The 23,610-nt window shown below is 34.5% G+C and overlaps 1 protein-coding gene across 1 annotated transcript; it reads left to right on the top strand.

Moving 5' to 3' along the window:
* The first annotated feature begins 527 nt into the window (after window positions 1-527).
* Window positions 528-23,260, top strand: zgc:112980 (uncharacterized protein LOC503706 homolog). The gene is made up of 20 exons (XM_039775360.1): window positions 528-633; window positions 3,701-3,826; window positions 4,828-4,954; window positions 6,315-6,408; window positions 6,622-6,772; window positions 8,594-8,771; window positions 9,839-9,964; window positions 10,823-10,888; window positions 11,016-11,138; window positions 11,967-12,122; window positions 12,376-12,429; window positions 12,928-13,145; window positions 13,628-13,707; window positions 13,853-13,963; window positions 17,030-17,113; window positions 17,350-17,451; window positions 17,886-18,001; window positions 18,881-19,003; window positions 22,293-22,344; window positions 22,947-23,260. The coding sequence occupies exons 2-20, from the start codon at window positions 3,736-3,738 to the stop codon at window positions 22,968-22,970; spliced, it is 2,076 nt and encodes a 691-aa protein (XP_039631294.1). The 5' UTR covers window positions 528-633; window positions 3,701-3,735; the 3' UTR covers window positions 22,971-23,260.
* The last annotated feature ends 350 nt before the right edge of the window (window positions 23,261-23,610 follow it).

The raw sequence follows: 23,610 nt of genomic DNA, 5'->3' as shown, positions 1-23,610 counted from the left end.
GTTGTAAGCGATGGAAATGTTTTTGTGGGAGGCCAGATAGAATTGCATTACAGTAATCTATACGTGAGGTGACTAGGGCATAAACCAATGCTTCAGTACTGTGTTGCGTAAGAACAGGACGTCTAGAAATGTTTCGAAGATGGAAGAAGGCAGTCCGAGAAATATTACTTATATGGGAGAAATTATTCAATAATAATTATTTAATAATTGCCATTATTAGTGTATAAATGGATAAAATAATTGCATGTAAACGATACTGTTTTAAACGTTATTGTTTTTCTTCAGAAAACCTGGTTTCCGCGTCTACCTGTATTAATTTAAAAGGCACTTTTGCCATTCGCAATAGGGCGGACGCGCTGACGTATCATGTCGACCGAGGAAACATAGTGAATGCGGCTTCAATTTATATATGTCTACGGTCATGCCTGTCGACAGCCAATAAGCAGACAAGAGGGTGGAGCACTTAAATGAGGAGGCGAGTGCTCCACCTCCTTGGTTTGCTTATTGGGTTAGCTCCGTAAAGGACATAGTCAGTGCTGATTGGATGCCGTTTTCTGGCGGCAATTGAAGCTGAGTTCATTTTTTTGCTTCGTCAATGGTTGTAGTGTAAATAGGAAGTGCGGAAGAGTTAAGGTAAGTAATACGTAAGCATCCATTTTCTTCTTTATTTACGGTTTTACTGTATACCGCTCGAGTTTTACCAGTGCTAGCAAGGTAGTTAACGTTCGGAAAGTAATGGGGCGTTTCCAAAAATATTTTTTTCGTACTGTTTATTTACGGTCCACAATGAAGTTGTTTTCGTTTATCCCCTTCATAGCTGTTATTTTATATTGGATTGTTAGACTGTATCTTCTGATTAACCAACGTAATTCCCACCTGAGCAACGTTAAAAGAAAAGCTAAGATTATAAGACTTTTACGGAGAAACAAAAAATCACGTCAGAAAGCCAAACGTTTGAAATATTAGTCATCTCCCTTTCTGTAAGGGATTGTGTATACTGGGACTTGTAAGTTTGATAGAGGACAGAAATGTCGGTATACGTGTCAGAACTTCGTTTTTTTGGTTGTCTCCGAAAGGCATCTCGTGCAGTCCTTTTTAAGGATAGCGAAGCATGTAAAGAGTAGAGTCCAGAGTCCAGCCACTGGGGCGCTCGGCGCTGATACTACAGTATGTTTTGTTTATGTAGTCTCCACAATTCCACCTCTGTTATCTATTCTCCTTTCTCCTGTAATGTTTTATGAATCTGTTTTTTCATTGTGTTTCGGTACAGTACCTTTTTGTAAAAATGTTTAATAGGAAAAGGTTTGAATTTCTGAGTGAAGTAGTTTTAAGTTAACCCCATGACAAGAAACAAGCTATTTAGTTTTGTTTTGACATTTTTTTATTAGAATTAAATAACAAAGAACACTTTTTATTTCTATATTTTGACTGCCTTTCTAGGAGTATTAATGACAATCAATATTTATTGTTTTGGGGAAATATATAAGTTAGGAAGTGCATCCTGCCATGTCAGGGGATCAGTTCTTCGCTTCTTTTTTAATTTGGAGTGTGGCAGGGAGAACACAAAATTATATAAACCCTGTTTTATGTCCATATTGCCATTCTGAAAGCTGCAAAAACGCATTATTGGTGGTAGGGTACTGAAAGTGGGATTTTGTTGAAGAAAAATACATATCTGTCTTGAAAAATAAACTTTAAAATACAAAACGATGAACGATGATGATCATTCATTAAAGTCTGTCAACTGGAATGTTGAGGTTTCTGTCAAAAACCCGAGATCAAAACGTAATTTTTTTCATTTTCACACTCTACAGGTCAATAATCAAGTCAACTTTATTTAAAGAGCACATTTAAAAGCAATTGAAGTTGACCAAAGTACTGTACAGCTTTACAGATAAACCATTAGAAACATATATGGGGGAGGGGGGGGGGTAAGTCACCAAAGATGGTATTGACTTAATACAAAAAGGTAGAATATTCCAGAGCTTTGGGGCAGCTACTGCAAAAGTATGGTCTCATCTGAGCTTAAGTCTAGAGTTTTGTACAACCAGTAACTTCTGGTCAGAGGACCTCAGTCATCGTGAAGGAGAGTAAGGGTGTAAGAGGTCCATTAGATAAAAAGGGGCTAAACCATTCAGGGACGTAAAAACTAACAGTAAAGTTTAAAAAACTCGATCGTGTGATATGATTCTATTTTCGTGGACATGTTAGAAGCCTGACATCAGGATTCTGCGCTAGCTGAAGATGACCAAGGGATGACTGATTTACAACAATGTATGAGCTGCAGTAGTCAAGCCAAGAAGAGACAAACGCATGAATTAGTGTTTCAAAGTCATGCACAGAAAGAAAGGGCTTGACCATCGCAAATACACAGAGCTGTTAGAAACAGGCTTAAACAACAAAGTTAATTTGATTATCAAAATCGCACCAAGATTTTTGCAAAGGGTTGATTAATTTCTGTAGCACAAGTAAGGTCAGAAGGTCCAAAATGCACAATGCCCCCCACCCCCAGTTTAGACTAAGAAAATTAAGTGACATCCATGTTTTAATATCTTTCAGACATTCAAATAAAGGTTTAAGAGAATCTGTTTTGATCTATTTCAGTGGAACATATATATGTGTATGATTTAAAATGTTCTTCTGCCCCTCCCCCCAAAAAAAGAAAACATCAAGGATCAATATTGGCATAAAAGAGAGATGGAAGTTGGTAGCTTTTTTCCCCCTTACTCAAATTATAGTAAAATGTCTGAGGAAGGGACTGTATGTTAGATAAATGCATAAATTTAAGAGTAGTAGTGTAATGTAAGAGTAGTAGTTTGTTTTGTTTATTCAATATGTCATTTGTAAAATAGTGAATTTAGGTCCAAAAACATAATTTCTAATACTCAACTCAAAGACATACTCTTTATTTTTCTATTCAAAGTCAAGTTGCCTCATATTATTGTGTTTGGGCCCAAAAGGCTACACCTGTGTAAAAGCAATGTAAATTTTAGTAATTTCATGTTAAACTGTGAAAACTGACAGGGCTGTGTTTGCGTGTGTGTGTTTTTTTTTTTTTTTTTTCTGCAACTGCTGTACAAGCCTTGGCCTTCTATCATTCAACACCACTTTCAGGGATAAATTTAGTAATAAGAGAAGGAACTGAACACAAGTATCTCTTATGCTGGTGACATGGTACTACTCTACATCATGGATTCAAGCTTCTCATTGCCAATTCAGATTAAATGTGTTGGAAGAATTTTTAGAGCATCCCTGAGTTCATCACTCAGTTGAATAATAGGTTACTTTCCCAGTCATACTAAATTTATTTTGATGATAGTCTTAGAACTGATCAGATATTCAGGAGCTACAGGCACAAGGACATTTTTAAAAATCTAAGTTTTGTAAAGTAAGTGAAAGCATCAAGCAAGGTAGTATTATTAATACAAGGTGATACTTTTAGCTCTATTTAGCTATGAGAATTTTTATATTGTCAAAATGTTTTATTTGTGTTGTCTTGCAGCATGTAGGTATGGATCTGTCAAGGCAGGTTTTATTTTATACAGTATAAGCTATTTGTTTGTGTCCATGTCTCTGTTTCTTGCTGTTGTATACATGGAAAATAGACTGTATTGCATCATAATGTGTTTTGCTTTGCACAACTACTTCTAAATTTATTCAGAAGGAATTACCATTTTCCATTTTGTTTTTATATTTTTAGTATTTCTTCCAATAAAATTACACTTATCTGTAGTAATGGATGAAATTATAGTCATAAGTGATGATGAAAATGAGTATTCACTAACTCTAAATGATTCCTCTGTGATACTTGAAGATTTTGGTCCAGGTAAGGTATTTTTGATACTCCTATTGTATTATTCCTAGTAATGGCATATTATGTAGGTAACGAACATTGTCTGATTATTGCTGTTTTACACTAAAATAAGGTGTGTATGGAGCAGAAAAGTGAGACATTCACCTAAACACACATGAAAACTTCTTTGCAGAACATGGAAAACTGACTTTCCATATTTTTGTCACCCAGAAAAAACATTTCATAAATGTACTGCATGACAAAATTGTTGGCAGTTTCAAACAGAGGCCTTTCAAACTAACATTTTCTTTTTAAAACTATATTCCATAATGTGTTGGTCAGTTATGTTTGTGAGGAATATATCATTAGTCTTATTTCAATGTTTAAAATGACCAGCATTAAATTGTTTGTGTTTTATTAGAATTTTTGGTGATGGTTTCCCTCCAATTAATTTCCAACACTTTGTGTCTTTTTTTTATTTTTTTATTAAGCAAATATTTAGTCACCCTGTCAGATTCTTTTGACTGTTTAATACATTTTATGTTTGCAGTGTTCACCCTGTTCAATGTATTCTTTGTCATTTTTGCTGTTTTCATCCATTCAAATAAGAAAATTAATTTTGTATAATGCGAGTACAGTACTATACCCTTTACAGCTTTTTCCAGTTTAAACACAGGGAGACACAAACCATTAACTAGAGGCACTAATGGTACTATCAAAGGGCTGCATGAGCCACTGGCTAAAATCTGTCTCCCTTTTTATTGAATTTCACAGTCTCCCCACTCCCCTAACCAAAAAAAGTTTGTCTCAAAGTCTGGGAATTTATTTTAATACAAAACTTCAGTCATACAGAATATTTACCTTTTGCTACTCACAATCCATGTAATTTCAAAAGTCTTCCAAGTTATAAGTATCAGGTTGCTTTTTGAGCTGGTTAAATAATGAAGCTTTAAATATGCCTCAAGGTAATAGATATTGAAGCGAAGAATGAAAAATGTTTTCTATAAATATTATCTATTTACTTACCCTTCTAGCTGTTAGTGAACAACAGTGCAGAAATGAAGAAATAGTTGATGAAGAGTCTGGTCTTTCTGTAACTTACTCCAAAAGAGGGGATGTGCTGCCCCATGCAAGATATGACTGTGCCGTTCACCCCTTCAGGTAACATTCCAGTGATACTGTCAACTTTAGAGCTAAACACTTTATGCACTAAGGGATTTTTGGAATTATTGTACCTAAATTGCATACCTAAAAATTAATAGCTGATACTCCTTTATTGTAATAAAGGAATTACAAATGTCTGAAGAGTGGCGAGTGCAAAACTTCCGATTTTTAAAGAAAGTATTTATATGATTAAGAACCTTTTATTTACACCAATATCAACTAAAAAAATATCAAATCTGTGCTTTAGGGATTTCTCTTCAGAAAATTGTAATTTGCAGTAACCAAGATGTTTTCTGAATCACAAGCCTGCAATCAAGTTTCGTTTATGCCAGAATCTGTCGGCTATCATTATATCAAGTTTAGATGTCCTCATAGTATTGCAAAGTTATACTGTTTGCCACAAGGTGTCCCCCTTTTTGAAAACCTTTAGTTTTATTGCATCTGAACAATCTCTCATAACAAGTACTGCAGTTGTGTGTGGGGTGTTTGTGTTTTTCAGAAAAAAAATATGTACACTTTATATCTCACTTTATATATCCCTGAAGCAGCAAATATGTACTTATGAAAACCTTTACTTTCAAAATTATTTTTAATGCCAATCCTTTTAATTTACCACAAGACATGAGGAAGCATGGCTCACAAGCATATGAGCTTTGTTCACAGTGTAACCTGCTCCTTCACCCCTACCCCATGTTTTCCCTGGGGTCGATACAGACTTGAAAGACTTTTATCCTGCTTCTAATCACGCTCCCTTCAACCTCCCTGACCACTAAGCCACTGTTTTTTTAATTTTCCCTATATTTATATACTGTCTAGTGTACTAGGTAGGTGAAATTCTTGTGTTAAATTATTCAAACTATATGCTGTTTTTACTAGAATACATTTGATGGGGGGTTACTGTGTGGTAGATGAGCACAAGTGGTTCAGCCACTTATGTTTTAATTAAAATTGTCTAGGCCTTTTTGAACTATGCTATTTGAGATTGTCAGTTATGGTTTTCATAAGTTTTATGAAACAGTTAAGCCATTAATTATGGATTCACTTTGCACATAGGTTTGTGTAAAGTAGTTCTGTTTCATGCCATTTCTTTAATTAATGGCAAATTTTAAGTTTTTGATTTACAGTCTGAATACAGCTTTGCTTGAGTAGTTGTTCATCTGCACACCATCCACCACAGTTTCAAACTTGCACAGGTAACCTAATGGCATCACCACATTCCAGGCATACAATATTTGTGCTGTCATTTAGTCTATCCTTAGAAAATCTAATTTAAAAAGAAAAAGAAACTTGGTTTAAAATATTCTGGACTTCCGTAAGGAACTGATCAGTCAGAGCCAATGTCGCCATGTCATTGCAGCTTTTCAGACAATCATATGTGTACACCAATGGAAAACAACATGACATTTTGTGAACAGTGTTACTGCTACATCTGTGGCAAGCTTGCGTCCGAGGTAAGCTCCAATTACATTACTGTGTTCTTTTTACTCAGTAGTTTTTTGTATTAATCTGTGAAGATAAAAGTATGAAAAGGCATTCTGAACTACATTTATGATTCCTCATAAGATTTCAGGAAGCAGAATTGTACTATGAGAAGACGTGTCTGCAGCTTTTAACATTTACTGTGTAGTCTTTCTGCATGTATTGACATTGGTTTAATTTTTCAGTGTCTGTCCTGGATTACTCCTTCCATTTGTCACTGCAATGCTCATAAGAGGAGTGCATATTGGAAAATGGAAAGAGAAAAGGCTAGTTTAGGCATACTTTTTGAATTTCATTTTGACCTGTTAGAAATTGATGCTGATCTACAGGAAGCAGGCAAGTATTTTGATTTTTTTTTTTTCTGTTCTGAACATACGAATGCCACAATAAAAGTTTCTGTATTCAATACTACTGACATTTCATGATACAATACCACATCAAAGATGGATATCCCATTCATCTAATTCAAATTTAATTGTTCATGTGAACAATTGTGTGCCTTTTCTGTAATAATAGTACAAAATATATAAATACTAATGGTAACATTTAGCTTCAAAGTTGTGATGTTTTCCTTAAGTATTTACCCAAATATCATTTAAGCAAACTAGTATTGGCATTGATAGATATCAAAATACAATACCTGTATGTGGCTTGGGGGGTTGACAATGGGGATTCCCCTTTCATAACAAGCATGGTTGAGTTGGTAATATTTTCATTTAAACACTAACTGACTTTGTAAAGCTGTTCTTATAGCAACATTCTTTTAAAATCTGGATTGCTAGAGAATTACTCTGTTAGGTTTGTAACATTTGCTGTTAGATTTGTTTTAGTACATTTGTCCCCGCTGTAAGGCTTCCTGTGTGAAATCAAATTTTTAGTTTTACCATTAAGCCATTATTTCAGATCCCGGGTAAAACGGCATTTGATTGTCTGTCTTGAGTTATATTGTTGCTTATGTCCATGCACAAATCCAGAATTAGAAAATTAACTCCTAAATAAAGGAAAGCATTGTGTTCACCAACATACCATTCAAATATGATGTGTTTTTTCCTCAAGTTTATTACATGTTCATGAATATATTCCCTAAAATTAGTTTGCCTTCAAATATAAAGAGACACAAATTTAGCATTTTAGAGATTAATATTTTGGAAGAAAATGTACTGCTTTGGCAGTCCTGCTGACTGTGTGTGTCTCTGCAGTTAGGCATTTCTTTTAATGAAATATCTGTTTCCTTTCACTTCCCACAGTTCTATGTGTGTGATAGGTTTCCTCATCAACCATGAACTGTGTATATGCTGGTTAGAAAATGTCCGTCTAAGTATCTATCCATCTGTAGGCATTCACATAACAATCTGATATTGAATGTGAAGCCTGCAGTGCTTTATCAATACAGTGTCATACACAGTTCTACAAGACAATTTGATCATGCCATCATTTCATCTCCTGTCAGAAATTTGACATTACAAGATAAATTATTACATTACATGTTGTTGCTTACATCACTGTGCTCTCAAAACATGCATAAATCTTAACCATAATGGGATAAAAGTGGCAGTATCAAAAGCCAGTATGTGTATGTGTTAATAGTATTCCCACAGTTGCACACTAAAATTACCCTGCCTTGAACATTTCCAGACAACACTTCTGCTGTTTTTGTTTTCAACATGTTAATATGGTGCTGTAGAACCATCGCTATGAGCTGTTTTCATATGCAGTTATTCCTCATGGTTATTCTCACATATTATTGTGCCTTTTGAAGTAATTGTCTTGCAGTCAGACCTGAGAAGAGAACTCTCAATTTTTACTTTTTATAATGTAAAAAAGCTAGCATGACCTTTTTTTTTAATTGCACAATTGTGGTATCAACATGGTACAAGTTTATCAATTTTTATTTATTTATTATTTATTTTTTAGAACCTTGCCAAGGATCTTTACATTTAACTAGGAATCACATGCTGGTTTCTAACAAAGTATTGCTTAATGCCATGATTTCAATTTGAGTACATGTATGCTTGCATTATCCCTAGGGTATTTTTCTTTCTGTCCAGAATCTGACATCCACTTAACTACTGTAGATATTCTTTTTCTGCATTATCAAATGACAATGCCACTCTAAAAGACTGTGATTCTATATTCATTTATTTTATTTTATTTAAGGATGTATTTTGCATAGGTTTGAAGACAATTTGAATAAGGAATACACAAAGTTCTTACTTGGAATAAAAGCAACCATTCATTCTCATGGGACTTGCAAATGTTCCTGTCACACGAAAAGGAAGAAGAATAGCAGTTGTACATTGTGCAGTTCAGGACATATGGAAATTATAAGTTATGAGTAAGTGAGTTTGATTTCCAGTGAGTTTTTACTTCATTTGGATGTCATGCTTTTGTTTGGAGAAAGCAGTTGCAATGGGTTAGAAACTGGTGTTTTAAAGAAAAGGACATTTCTGCATGTTGCTTTTAGTCAAGAGATGAAGGGGCAATAGGCACCCTTTGTTTGAGCCTGGGATGATAAGTGAAAAGGCAAAGTTCCTGAATAATTTTAAAGTCTCATCAACAATAACCTATAACAGTACATGGATATTTACCTGTCTTGCAAATGTATCACCTGCTTTGAAAATTGGAATGCTTTGATTGATATCTGCTCAATATGCAATATTGTGATACAGAACTGCCTGCTTCCTTTGAAAATTATTGAGTTCTGGGGACATTGGTGTCTAATCGGCATACAATGGTATATGTTCTTCTTGATAGCTGACAACAATACTCTTGTTTAATCAAAGAAAATGTGTTTACATTACTGTTCAGAAAGGTTAATTGATGTGTAACATTGTTTAACTGATCATCGTGTTGATCTAGGCAGATACTGAAGCAGATAATATAGCTCAGGCTAAATTTAAATAAAAAAAAAAGTGTAGTCAGAGACTCTGTACTGCTTCTTTTATGCTTTTGGTACTTTATCATTGTGGCTACCCCTGTAGCAACAGTGGCTTATACCTAGCCCAGGTTTCCCTTGGCCTGAGACCAGTAACATAGTTCCTACTAATTTTGTACAATTTATTAATGCATTTGCCTACTGTGGTGAGGAAAAGAACAAACAGTGTGGCTTGATGGAGGTCTTTTCTGTTTTTTGATTGATTGCTCAGATCTCCATTACTGACTCTTTGACCTTTTAGCAAGTTGCAGAAGTAATGTATTTTTACTATTTTAAATAACTAAAATTAATTTGAAACCTGTGTGTTTATTCCTAATGTCCCATGGAAATCTGACACATTTAGGAAGGCAAGTTTTGTATTTTTTGTTTTAACGCTCCATTTCACAGAGTACTGTTGCAAGACAACAAAACATAATTTTGCTAATTTCACCTCCCCCGCCCTTTTTCTCCTTCTGCTCTTTTCCTAGTTACTCCGGTGTTCATGACCTGGCCTATAAACTAGTGTGTGAAGCCGAAGAAAGAAAACCAAAAGTTGCTGCAGTCTTATTGTTGGGAATAGCAAAGCAAATTATGCTTCATAAACAGCCAATGGCGTATGTAACTGCTCAGTTGTGACAGTCTACATGGAAGATTTAATGCGTACTTTAACACAAGATGAAAACTAACTTTTCTGTTTCTCTTCTAGTGTCTTAGACTTGGTAAATGACACTTTTGTATGTAGACAGTTGGCAGGTCAATTTTTGGGTTTGCTTATTTGAGCTTGGTTGAGCCAATGGCTGGCAAAGTGGACAAGTTTTACAAAGTCAGAATTGATTATAATTTTATAATACTGCTCACTTAGATGCTTCTGCACCCTGTAACAGTTAAAGTACATTTACACATGCATAGTTTTTCAAATGATGCCTATAGTTTTTTTATTTTTGAGTGCCTATCATATTGCATGTCTGAAATTTAGCTAGTGTAGTACTTGGAGATATATAATCAATTTCAATTCAGACTCAAAATTACAAGTTAAGTAAACCACAATAATATAACAGTCCTTTTGAATTTGTTTTTTTTTTTTTGTCATTATCCAATGAAAGGGTGTTGGTAGGGTTGTAGCCAAAACATGCATCTTTCAATCAATCAGTTAACTTTTTTTGGATTGGATTAGAGTATACAATTTACCGTGACTTTGTTACTTCTTACTTTTGGAGAGTTGTGTCTTTAAAGAGCCCTTACTCTATTGCAATAGCGCAGGGGAAACTGGAAGTTTCTTGCCCCATGCAATATGTTCAGGTTTGTTAATTCTCTTAATGTGTTTTGAACACAGTAGGTAAAATTTAAGGATGGAGTGGAGCTTTCCTGTTAAATAACCTAAGCATTCATAGCATTGGAATATGTGATTAGGAATATTGTATTTGCCTCCAAACAAAATACTGTATAATTTATTTTTTTTTTTCCCCCCTTAGTAATTGGCAAGATGGAAGAGATGATAGAAAATGTGCTACAACAGCAGTTTCCTTGTTGCTGACAAGGTAAGAATATTTTTAAGTGGGGGTAATGGTATACCTATTGGCCTCCTGAAAAGACCTGGCTATTTAATGTATGATGTATGTTCATCCACTACCATGCTGTTTAATTTATCTGTTTGTTATTCTGCAGGATTACAGACTTCCTACAAATGTTGTTTGTCAGCTCTGACTTCACATCTTTCTTTTCAAAGAAGCTTATGCAATTTTTCCAGTCTTTATACTTTCCTGTAAATTGCAGATATTTTGTTAACCGGTGAGTTGGCTTCATAAAATATTGTCTGGTTAACTGTAGAAGAAATACTATTCTAGATCTTGCATATAGTCGTATATAGGCCCCAAACAATGCCATGATAACTTATTATAGTATATGACTGAATTTAATTGAAATGTGTTTAATGACTTTAGCAAATTTATTTTATGCAGATGTGTCTGCAGCACCCTGAGTCAAATTTGCTTGTACATTTAAACTTACTCTGTCCTCTACAGTGCATCCGGAAAGTATTCACAGCGCATCACTTTTTCCACATTTTGTTATGTTACAGCCTTATTCCAAAATGGATTAAATTCATTTTTTTCCTCAGAATTCTACACACAACACCCCATAATGACAACGTGAAAAATGTTTACTTGAGATTTTTGCAAATTTATTAAAAATAAAAATAAAAAAACTGAGAAATTGCATGTACATAAGTATTCACAGCCTTTGCCATGAAGCTCAGGATTTAGCTCAGGTGCTTCCTGTTTCCCCTGATCATCCTTGAGATGTTTCTTCAGCTTAATTGGAGTCCACCTGTGGTAAATTCAGTTGATTGGACATGATTTGAAAAGGCACACACCTGTCTATAGAAGGTCCCACATGAACGGCTTGCTACTTCATGGCAGAACACACTTGCACTGGACCAACTTAGCATCTCCAATTAACCTAACAGATGTGGATTGCAGATCAGAAGAAAACTTGTGCAACCTCATTACAGACTGGGTTAATGCTGGGATTTCATCCTACACTTATGGGGCTGTGAAATAGCAACTATTGTATCAATAAAATAAAGCTGACTGATAAAAGTTTTATTTTTTTTGGCAGGTTAAATATTTTTCTTTGGGACGACCCACTGTTGGTGGCAGTATTAAAGGGGCAGAATGTTTCTGGAACTCGCATAGTAAAAGGGAAAAAGAAAGTCTTGTTTGAATGTCTAAATGTTATCCAAGCACGAAAGAAAAAACTTTTGGAGCAGCACAAGTAAGCTTTTTATTTATTTATTTTTTTTTTATAAATGATGTAAGGATAAAGTTATTTGCACGTGTCCCTGAGACTTGCGTTACTTGAAATGTTAAAGTGAAATTCTGGAAGGCACATAAACTTAGTAAAATTTTCTACAAAAACATACATGAATTGTGCAGTTTCAAATTACATTTGGATATGTAAAGGTGATGTTTTACTTGTAAGAAATTTGTTGTTTTCCTGTGTGCTTTTTTTTTTCCCCCCAATTTAGATACAGAGAGCTAGCCCGATATCTCAAAGCAGTGAAGTCTGAAAACACGCTGCAGTAAGTACTGGTGGTATAAATGAATGTACAAATAAGCTCATATACCTGTGTAATGGATGAAGACCAGAATGTCTCTAACGTGTGCATGTGTCTTTTCTGGATTCTATTTATGTATGGATTGAAACCATTTTAAACTTGCTATTCTGTAGAAGAAGCTTCGTGTATACATAGTAAAGCAGAGTGCGCCTTTTCTGGAAGTTTTATGTGCATATGTGACAGCACTTGGTGACTGGTATTTTTTATTTTTGCTTTGATCAGTTCTAAATTTAGGCATGTACATGTACCTTGGTTTTTCTGTTAAAATCCAAACATTTTGTAAAAGATTATTTTAACGGTGGCACATAATGTAAGCATCTTAATACCCAGAAATATTTGCGGTGTGTGGAGTGTTTTTTTGTTTTTGAGTAGAGTTTTTATTTTTTTCCTGTTAATATTTTAAACATGTTTGCACTTTTTTGGTTTAAGTACAGTCTGTAAAATGTTTCTGTTTACTTTCAGCATGCAAAACCTATTGGATGAAATACCGTTTTATATGTGTAAATGTGGAGATTTTAATTCTGCTGCGGAAAGTCTGTTTTCTGCAAGATATCCATTTTGCTGTACTGCCTGTCGCTTGAGTCCTGTTCAGTTTATCGTCTATTTAAAGATACTGCTAAGTGGCCAGGTTCCTGCTGGAAATGAAGTAGATGATTCAGGAAAATGGGAAACCATTCAAGGTATTTTCTAGAGTAATTAAAAGTAAATTCTACTAAAGTTAGCAATTTGTGATATTTTCTGCATGTTTTTCAAATAATACTCTACAAAAGGAATTGTTTGTTTTTAATAATTTATTGCTGTACAGTAGCTGAAAATATAAGCAACTGAGTATTTAATAGAATGTGTTCAAAAGCACAACAGGAGCCTTTAGGTCCATTACCTTAGACATCCAGGTTTTTCTGACCTCCTCCTGGCAAATGGTAAAGGACAATCTGGCGCTCAACCCAGTAGTTTCTGCCCCTATTTTGTAAGGTTGCTGAAGAGTCCATCACAAGAACAAATATGGTGATATAACTCTGTGTCCACACACAAACACGGTGTATCTATATCTATATATGTCTGCGCAGAATGGTTGAGAATAAAACAAATACAACTGGTTATTTGGAACATGCCAAATCTTTCTATCAACCAATACCTCTCTCTTAAATTATATTTATCGAAGGTACAACACCATTAAAGAAGTCTTTTGTTGTGAAAATTGCACTCCAGACACTTAGCTGCAATAACCAATTGTTCACAGATGTAAGTAACTGTTGTAGTACATATTGAAAATAAATTTTTATAGATGTTAAAATAAATGCATGTTCCTGCTAGGTTGGTAATAAGTCATGTGTTTGCTCAATCCCCCCCTCTTTTTTTTTTTTTTCCCCTTTTTCTATAAAAACAGCCGGAATCATGGGAAGCCCTAATTACTGCGACATGTAGTAGTCACAAGTTGACAAGAGAGGGTAATTTCCAGTGCATTGCTTACAAAAAGCCAGACGAAGAGTTTATACAGGTAACGGATTTGTGTAAAAGTGGATGTCAATTCAATAAAATTGGGTTAACTTTACCGACACAACATTGTGACACATTTTGGACTTGTTGCAATGAATATTAGTTCTTAAGCAGCAGAAATCTGAGGACAGTATTTGCCTACCTTGTGATTATTAAGTTTGGTGCCTAGAAGATTTACTTTTCTTTACTGTCTTTCAACTATCTGTTAGGAAGACTTGAATGGTTAAAAAACAACTCAAAACACATCTGTTCAGGAAGGCTTTTAGCTTTACCTGACTTTATTAACCTTCTCTCAGTCTACCTCAATGTCAAGATGTTCATGTAACTTGTGTGTGTGTTCTTGACCATCAATTACAAGGTGTGGCAGAAAAGTAATGAGACTGGCAACACTGCAAGCGATCTGGCAACGCTGCGCTGTTGTCCTTGATTGAGCACGTGTATCAGTACCCTCCCATAGCTCAGTGTGAGTTTCAACTCATTCCGTTAACTACGTGATTTTTGTGACTGCTATTAGCGAAGTTTGTGTTTTTGGTTGTGTGTCACGCAAAATGGAACAGCGGAATTTGGAGGAACGTTGTGCCATTAAACGGCAAGTGTGACGTTTGAAAAGTTAAAACAGACCTATGGGGAACATTCTTTATCCCGAGCTCAATTTTTTCGCTGGCACAAATCATTTTTGGAAGGCAGAAAACACGTTGAAGATGAACACCGTTCAGAGAGGACTTCAACTTCAAAAACCAATGAAAACATTGAACGTGTGAACACTCTTATGAGATCAGACCGTCGTTTAACATTAAGAATGTTGAGTGAACAATTAAATTTGAACAGATTTTACCGTTCATCAAATTTTGACTGAACATTTGCACATGCGAAAGGTCTGTGCCAAAATGGTGCCGAAAAACTGCCCTCTCCATAACAGAATTTTTGACCTCAAAAGGCATCCCTGTGGTTCCCCAACCCCCTTATTCACCTGACCTCAGTCCATGTGACTTTCCTTTTTCCTAAACTGAAAAATGTCCTCAAAGGACGTCATTTCGGGACTTTAGAAAACATCCAAAAGAGTGTAACGGACATGCTGAAGACCATACCGGTTGAAGACTTCCAGCGTTGCTACCAACAGTGGGAACAACGTCTCCATAGGTGTGTAGCTGCCCAAGGGAACTACTTTGAAGGGGATAACATTGATGTTTGAAAAAAATAAAAACTTTTGTAAATAAAAAATCAGTCTCATTACTTTTCTGCCATACCTCGTATGTTGTCTGTTAGGTTTTTCTCTGAACTTACTATCTTATTCATTTATTTTTCTGGTTTAGTAAAATGCTATATACTGTATACCCTCTCGTTCTTAAACTCTGTAAAGCGCCTTGAGCATTGGAAAGGCGCTATATAAATAAAATGTATTATTGTTATTATTAAACCACAGTTGATCTGTGACTTTTAAAATGATAAAGATGCAAATATTGAAAAACAGGTTTCCTTCTGCAAATGGTTTGTGCAGCTAGTGTGGTACAAAATTAGAGAAATACTACTTAGAAAATTTTAATTAGTCACACAGTACTACATATGAGTGTTGTATTTGGCCTGTGTCAAAAGGAAAAAAAAATTAAGCCAAGGTCTATTTTTGGGTTCTGGTGACTGATCAAAGTGAATGCCTTAATAGTGTCTGGAACAGGTAGTGCATAGAATGCAAATGTTTTATTGCTTATGAAGCATAATTATTGTATATATCATACAGTGGAGATTGTATATAAATATTTGTTTTATGAATCTGTGAACAGCTTTATCTTCCCTGAGACCATGTTGATACCACAAACTGTTTGGATCTTTCTGCTTGAAACATCCCTTTCTTTTCCCTGTAATAGCTCATTTTTGATAAGCTGTGTCTTCTAATACATAAAAGGTACCTTAGTGAGACTTTTTTATACTATGTTTTTCCTTTCCTGCACCAATGCCACCACTCCCAAAATGTAAACACAGATTCAGTTTTCTGTCCAATTCATCGCCTCTGTGAGTCAGGTATTTTACAATTTAAGTATTGTGTAATCCCTTGAAAAGTTAGTTGTAATACCTATAAAGGTCAACTTGCAACACTATTGGACATTTTATGAACACTGTGTTTAGCTGATAAGTTAACTAACTCTTTTATGTGCAGTAACTATCAAGGAAACACAATCTGCAAATAAATGATTTTGCCATGGTCTAATCATGCCACAAGTTGCTCACTAATTTAGAATTCTAAAACCTACATCTCAAATGGACAACAATAAAGTCAGGACCAATAGTAGTATTAGACTAAAGTACTGAATACCTTAAAAATTCTGTACAAAGAATACAATGCTTCAAATCAAGTTTTTAAGAATGCTAACAATTCTTGAGAATTATTTAAAAAATGGCTATGCTGAAAAATAAGAAATGCAAACTGTGATGGAATTGCACTTTGATGTCCGTAACAATGAGTTTATTAATTTTAAAGAAATGCATAAAAAGTTAAGATGGCATTCAGCTCTTGTAAGCACTTAATAGTTGTAAGCACTTGTATTATTAGGTAGTAAAATTTCCTGTTCTTAAAAATCATACATTTTTTCTGATGCCAATATAATATGTAAATTAGAAAATGGATTCAAAACTTTTTGTTCACAAGATTATTTAATCTGCTTTCATAGGATAATGTGGTGTACTATAGTAAACCTCCAACCATACTTTTTTTTTCCATGCTGTCCTCTCACTATGAAAAATTAGAGGGCCACTGTGCACAAGGCAGAAATTGATCCAGGATTGGTGTCCATTATGAAGCACAGTAATACATGCCAACACTTGCAAAATCACTCCAAAGTAAGAGCTGTGTGTTAAATCTAACATGAGCATATTTGGATGTAGAAATGCACATGACCCAGGGGAGAAAAGTACAAACTTCAGCACAGACCTTTTCAGTGTGATTATCAACTTCAGACTTCTGAGGTGGTTTTCTGGAGTACAAGTGTGTACTTTATAATTCAGTAAAACTAATGTAAAATACATACTGAAAATGTTTGTGTTTTTTTTGTTTGTTTGTTTTTTTTCCCCTCAGCGACACGGATATCTTTCCATGAAGCTTGTAGAAGAATTGAAAATGAGGCAGAATTTTGTTTATCCACAATGTTTTCATGATGCTGTAAGTGAAAAGATTGCTAAGTACTATTTAATTAGTAGTCGTCTTGTGTGTTATTCCTGAAAGTGTCATGTAACCAGCACATGTTTGGGTTGGAGGGCTAAATGTAAATTCAACTAAAAGCATTCTACTGTAGTTTCTTTTTATCCTTCTGGAAATACTGCTAGAAATTTATTTCTATTTTGTTTCCTTTTGGATAATATTCTTAGTTAATCAAATTGTTTTATTTCACTTCTCAGAGATACAGAGATGAAGCCCTGCTGCTGCTAGTCACTGAGGCTTTGATGAAAATGCCTTACAATGACTTTCCTGTTCTCCTAAATATTGTTTTGGCATTTAGGGTATGAATTAATTCTTTTTTTTTTTTTTTTTTTTATATATAAATACCTGAAGAATATACGAGGTTTTTTACCTTCAGCAACCCATGTTTCCTTCTTCTTTCTTTTATTTTCCTATTTCAAATAAAGGTAGCTTACAAAACTACGATAAATGGTAAACCTGGTCATTATTCTCAATAGTTTAATGGCCATGTTTTCCAGGGTATATCTCTAGAAATTTAAGACTTGTGATGGAGTTGATTCAAATAGAAATATTCTAGAAAGTGAATCAATTTGATTTATGACTGCATTATATTACACTTGGTTCTTTATTTTCAGTTAGTATTTAAAGAAGTATGTTTCCTTTTAATGTGATTTGAGGTATTTCTAAATGTGGATGCCTATTAATGCCTCCAACCCCACCACACCAAAAAACAATTGTTGTCTGTTGCTTGCAGGAAAACATGTGGGCACTGAAGTATCTCTTGGATGGACTGAATGAAACGCTTCTAAATCAGTTTATCTATTGCTTGGAAATGGATCTTTATAGGCATTCCAACATCCTCCTCACAAGGTATTTCAGAATGCTTATTGTATTAATCACAAATTCAGTTCAATTTTACATCTCCCATATAAAGCATAGGTCCAAACCCCTAAATGTGATTTTGCATTTTAGACCAAGAAGATAAATTGATGGCATGTGGCCTGTGTTGTTGTGTTGGTGGGGTTTACTGTGCCTTGATTGTATTCACTTCAGAGAAGAGACGTCCACAATTGCTTATTTGACTAGTTGACTGTTAGGAGGCAGTATGTACAGAACTTGCTTGTACATCTCTGCTTCATATCCTATTCTATGGAGGCACTATATAATTCTGGGGCAGATGACGACTTCTAGGTCAGGCCCTGTTCCCCAAGCCATGAATTTGCAGCATTATGAAGATGTGAGGAGCTACATCTTGTTTCATATCATTAGCTATATGTCCTACACAACAGATCTTTAAAGATTGGATTAGGGGTGTAAGGGTATTGGCCTGCTATGAGCTTTTAGCATCAAGACTTTATAGGACAATATCTGGTGCCTAAATTGAACCACTGGGTATATAAATGGCTTCTTCCTATGGGGAATTATCATTTAAGAATGAGGAGGTGGCAAAGGTGAAACTTGCCTGCTGATTGAAAAGTGACAATGTGACGTAAAGGGTAGCGCTCTTGGACCCAGCCCAATCCTTTTTTTTTTTTTTGCAACTGGGGAAAAAAAATGATTTTAAGAGAATATTATATTCTTAATTAGAACTTGATTAGAACTGAGTAAGAATAAAGTAACAAATGGTTTAACACAAAAGGCTTGCGCAAAAAAAATGAGGTGTATAAACTTTTTTTTTTTAGCACATGATTATTGTAAAATTTATCACAGGACTTTTATGTTTTTATTTCTCTTTTTCCCCATTTTCAGGTTATCACCTAATGATCCACAAGTTCTTGGAGATTTCATTTTCTTTTTTCTTTCACAAGAGCACTACTTGCTGTGGCCCATTGGTAACATGATCCAGGACATTTTACTTAAAAATTGGACTGTGTAAGATGATGATTTTATTTTTTATTTTTTTTTTGGTACTTGGTGTGACCATTATTTTCTTATTCCATTTTTGTTATTCTAGACATCTGTAGTGAAGAAAGAACTAAATGTTGATTCTTGAAGTTAAGGCTAATTGATGTGTCTCAACTCCTCTCGTGTCATGATGGATTGCTACATAATGTGTAAAGTTATAATTTATTACAGCAGAGTTATAGATATGTTAATTAACATTTTCAGTTAAACAAGGGTTCTTCTGAATCCTCTCTTTTGACCCAAATAATAGAAAATAATAATAATAATAATAATAATTCATTACATTCCTGCACAATGCAGGTAACAGCTGAACTGTAAGGTTATAAGCACTGTTTGGAATTTTTTTTTTTTGGCAGAGCAACAGAAATGCAAATGTGTTATTAGGATGGCATTTTTATATTCAGTAGAACTGTTTGATTTCCACACACTTCTAACCCCAAATTTGTCACTCATTGACTGTTCCTAAATTATCTTGTCATTTGCTGGAGAGAGGAAAGGGAGGAAAAAAAAAAGGTTACAAAATGATACAGTTTATTTGTAATTATGCACTCATTGGTTTCAATAGGATGGAGCCAAACACGCAGCATGAAAGAAAAATAGAAAGACACTTCTATTAGAATGAAATTGTGATAAAGAAATTGGTACGATGTGCAGAGATTGCATTATTTATTGGGGAGACACCAACATGGGTAAAGTGTTGAATATATATATATATATATATATATATATATATATATATATATATATATATATATATATATATATATATATATATATATATATATATATATATATAATATATATATATATATATATATTATATATATATATATATAATATATATATATATATATATATATATATATATATATATATATATATATATATATATATATATATATATATATATATATATATATATATAAATAATAAGATAATGTGCACTGTCATACTTGGACTCCTTTTACACTCGGTTTGCTTAATGACCTACCTGCAGAATGTCAATGAGGAAACTGGCCAAAATGATTGCATTTGGATATGATTGTGTGCAGCATGCCCCCACACCCACAAGCCTGATCCACACTGTTTTTGTTTAAAAACTATGCACTGCCGTGGACCACAACCTGTCTTTACCACACTCTATTGAGGCTATACATGAACTTTTGTTTGCTCTTAACAATGTCACCCAAGTAGCTGACCTTTCATAATTTTTTCCAAACCACTCCTTTCATTTTCTAAATTTACTATATATCTGCATTCTGCATCCCTCTCGCATACATTCTGTAAACAGAGCCTGTAGAATTGACTTCAGACACTACATCCTTTATGTGTCCTCTTTCAACAAAGCATGCACTAGACCCCCACACACTGCACAGCCATGCAACCACCTCACCCATATCTACTGTCCCCAACACCTCCACCCAACGGCCTGATTTATCTACTGCAGTTACATCAGCATTCTGTACCCTTCTCGGACAATTCTTCACCTGCAGACTACCCTTTACACTATTTTTCTATGCACCCATTTCTGACAGCTTGTGCTTTGGATTACGTTTCAACATGTTTACACATGGCCATGCACAAACCTCTCTACACCTTGCAGCCCCTGAACTCCAAACATCACCTTGATCTTTACTGCACTTGCATATTATGAGACCTTTCACTTCTAAACTAGTTGTTCAATTGATATCCTCTTCATTTCTGCTTCAGTTTTTTGCCATCAAAACAAGATCATTGGCATATACAGTAAGGCTTCCCATGTGCAATCCATCATGCACGTCTGTGCTCAAGAGTTTATTTGTAATCGTAGTCCCTGGTGCAGGTCTGCCTTCACCTCCGATCATTCATTATCCCTATTCATTGTTCTGACCACCATGCATTGGTGTTAATGTACAACGAATCATGAAGACAGTAACCATCTCAATCTAGCCTCTGTCATCAAACTGTCATACCTCATTAGGCTGAGCAAAAATAGCATATTCAACTCTGCCACTTCCAGCTTTGCCTCCTGTATTTTCATCAGTAACACTGTCTCCAAACCATACAACATAGCTGGTCTCACTACTATTTTATTGACCCTCCCTTTTCACTCTTGCATTTACTCTTCTATCACAAATCACTCCTGCTATAGGTGTACAAATGCATAATGCAACTTCTTACCCTATGCCTGCAGCTTTTGGTGCATTTGCCTTGAAAACAAAGATTGTACATGTTCTGTTCTTGAGGCATAAAACCAAACTTCAATTCTCTAACCTTCACTTGATCTCTAATACTCTGTCTCGGCTATGTACACTACCTCCTCCAAAACTCTGATTGCTCAATATGTGTTGCACTCCAGATGAGCAGTATTTCCTCTATATAGTCAAACAAACATGTACTTTTTCTGGAGGGTCTGTCAATAGGTCCAGTTCCAAGACCACCTGTTGCCATCATTTCTTACACTATTCTAGAGGCACCTGCTGCTTCACCTGCCTTTTTTTATTCCCTATTCTTCTCAATTTGTATTCTTTTTGCTATTACTTTATAGCATCTGCTTTGGTGGTGGATCAAGTGGCTCCCCACTGTCTATGCAAAGTGCATTGAGTAGGTTAGAAAAGTGTTCTATAAATTACCTCTCTATTCCAAATTTCTTCTGTCTCTGTAGTCCTTTTTGACCAAATGCCAGACTTTTTTTATACTTGCCATTCGCATCAAATTCTTCTGAAACCTACTGTTGCTGTATCATTTTTCTAATACCCCTTGATGATGAGATACAAAGATTATATAAACCTCAAGTATGTATAAACACACACACAATTTCAGAACTGTTGAGTAGGGAGTCATTTGTTAACTGCAGAACTTTCAAATTGTTGCAAGGAGCATTCCATAATAACTTCTGGATGATTTATGTTGCACTATTTTCATCTTTCAATATTAAGAGCATTTTTGTATATTGGAAAATTCTGCATTTTTTCCTTCTGTTACAATTCTTATAATCCTGGGACCTATGTAATGACGAACTCCCATGCTGAACTGCATTGTACTTGGTCACAGATAGTGGTAACTTTTTATACTCCAGAAAATGTTAACACAATAAGGTAGTTTAAATAAAACTAATCAAAGTAAACTTGTGTGTGTTATATAATATATATATATATATATATATATATATATATATATATATATATATATATAATATATACACACACACATTTTAGTTTTTAATTTGCTCAAATATATCATTTACCCAGAACACATTAAATGTTTGCTTTTTTAGGCATCAAAACTACTACTGGCAAAACCATCTGCACTGCAAGATGAATAAACAGGTTAGTTATTTTGAAAAGACACGTTAGTACTGATTTAATTAAAATAAAATGTGTGCTTACCTTGTTCAGGGGTTGTTCCTACCTTATGCCCAGTGACTGCTGGGACAGGCTCTAGCTACCCCGCGACCCTGTGCTGAATAAGCGGGTTGGATGGATGAGTGGATAGATTGTTGAAGTGTTATATTTGTGATAGACTTTCATATACTTTTTTTTTTCTTTTATTTGACTTATGAATACATTTTGGCTTAGCATAGAAAATGCCAATGTGGCTATCGCAGCAATTATATTTTAGATGGAAGGTTCTTAAGTGTCATTAGTTTCCTTAAATACAAATTATACCTTGATTTTACTTTAAAAAAAAAAAAATGGTATATTCAAAAAAAAATACAGTTTAACAAATTTACGGTTCAAACGCTTAGATTTCTCCTTTATAAAAAATACATGCATTTCATCTTTCAAGTAAATTGGGCTTTGTGTGGTATGTGTGGTTTTTTTTTTTTTTTTGGTTTTTTTTCCTCTCTCTCAAAAGTACTGATTCTGCTGTTTTTGTTACAACACTAAAATGCTGTTAAAACATCTTTTAACTGATTTTGTTTCTGCAGAATCCTTCACATATTTCACAATAAACCCGAAGCAATGGAAATAAGAAAATGCACCTTCTTGAAATTCTGTTTATGGGAGTGTGGTGCCTGTCTTCTCCACTTCACCTTTTGGTGGGGAAAAAACCTAGAAAATTTACCTAGCAACTAATGTAATGCAAATTTTAAAATATTTTATAATATGCACAACAGATTTTTTTTATGATTCTATATTTAACTGGATTTGTAAATAACTTTTTTTTTTTTTTTAATTTTTGTAGCAGTACTTTGTATTAAAAAGATGACATGTAAAACTAGAAATAAAATTATACTTTGTAGTGTTTTTTGTTTTTTTGATCGGGGGAGGAACACACCACTTCTGCTTAACTAGAAAACCTAAGCACACTAAGCAAATTGGACATTTTTAGATTCTGCTGAATTTACATTTTCAGATACTGGCTTAAGTGTATATTTCCCTTTCTCAGTCATTCATAGTATAATTCAAGAAATGGCTGACCAAAGAATTTCTTCAGCTGCAGTATTTTGTACATCTTCTGCCAGGATAAACACTTGCCTACTGCAACCCTGAATTAGATTAAGTAGACTGGAGGATGGTACATTAATTACCTACAACCTCAATGAATCATTTAGATTTGCTCTAGGGAAGAGACCTGAAAAGAATGCTCAT

Source organism: Polypterus senegalus, chromosome 13 (genome assembly GCF_016835505.1).
Source record: "Polypterus senegalus isolate Bchr_013 chromosome 13, ASM1683550v1, whole genome shotgun sequence".
Classification (NCBI taxonomy): Eukaryota; Metazoa; Chordata; class Cladistia; order Polypteriformes; family Polypteridae; genus Polypterus; species Polypterus senegalus.
This window is presented reverse-complemented; position numbering and strand designations above follow the sequence as displayed.

Bases quoted from the DNA above. Each gene is read 5' to 3' on its own strand.
- zgc:112980 (XM_039775360.1), top strand. From the start codon at position 3,736: ATGGATGAAATTATAGTCATAAGTGATGATGAAAATGAGTATTCACTA. The intron at 11,139-11,966 runs GTGAGTTGGCTT...TTTTTTTGGCAG, and splicing joins TGCAGATATTTTGTTAACCG to GTTAAATATTTTTCTTTGGG. The intron at 22,345-22,946 runs GTTAGTTATTTT...TTGTTTCTGCAG, and splicing joins ACTGCAAGATGAATAAACAG to AATCCTTCACATATTTCACA.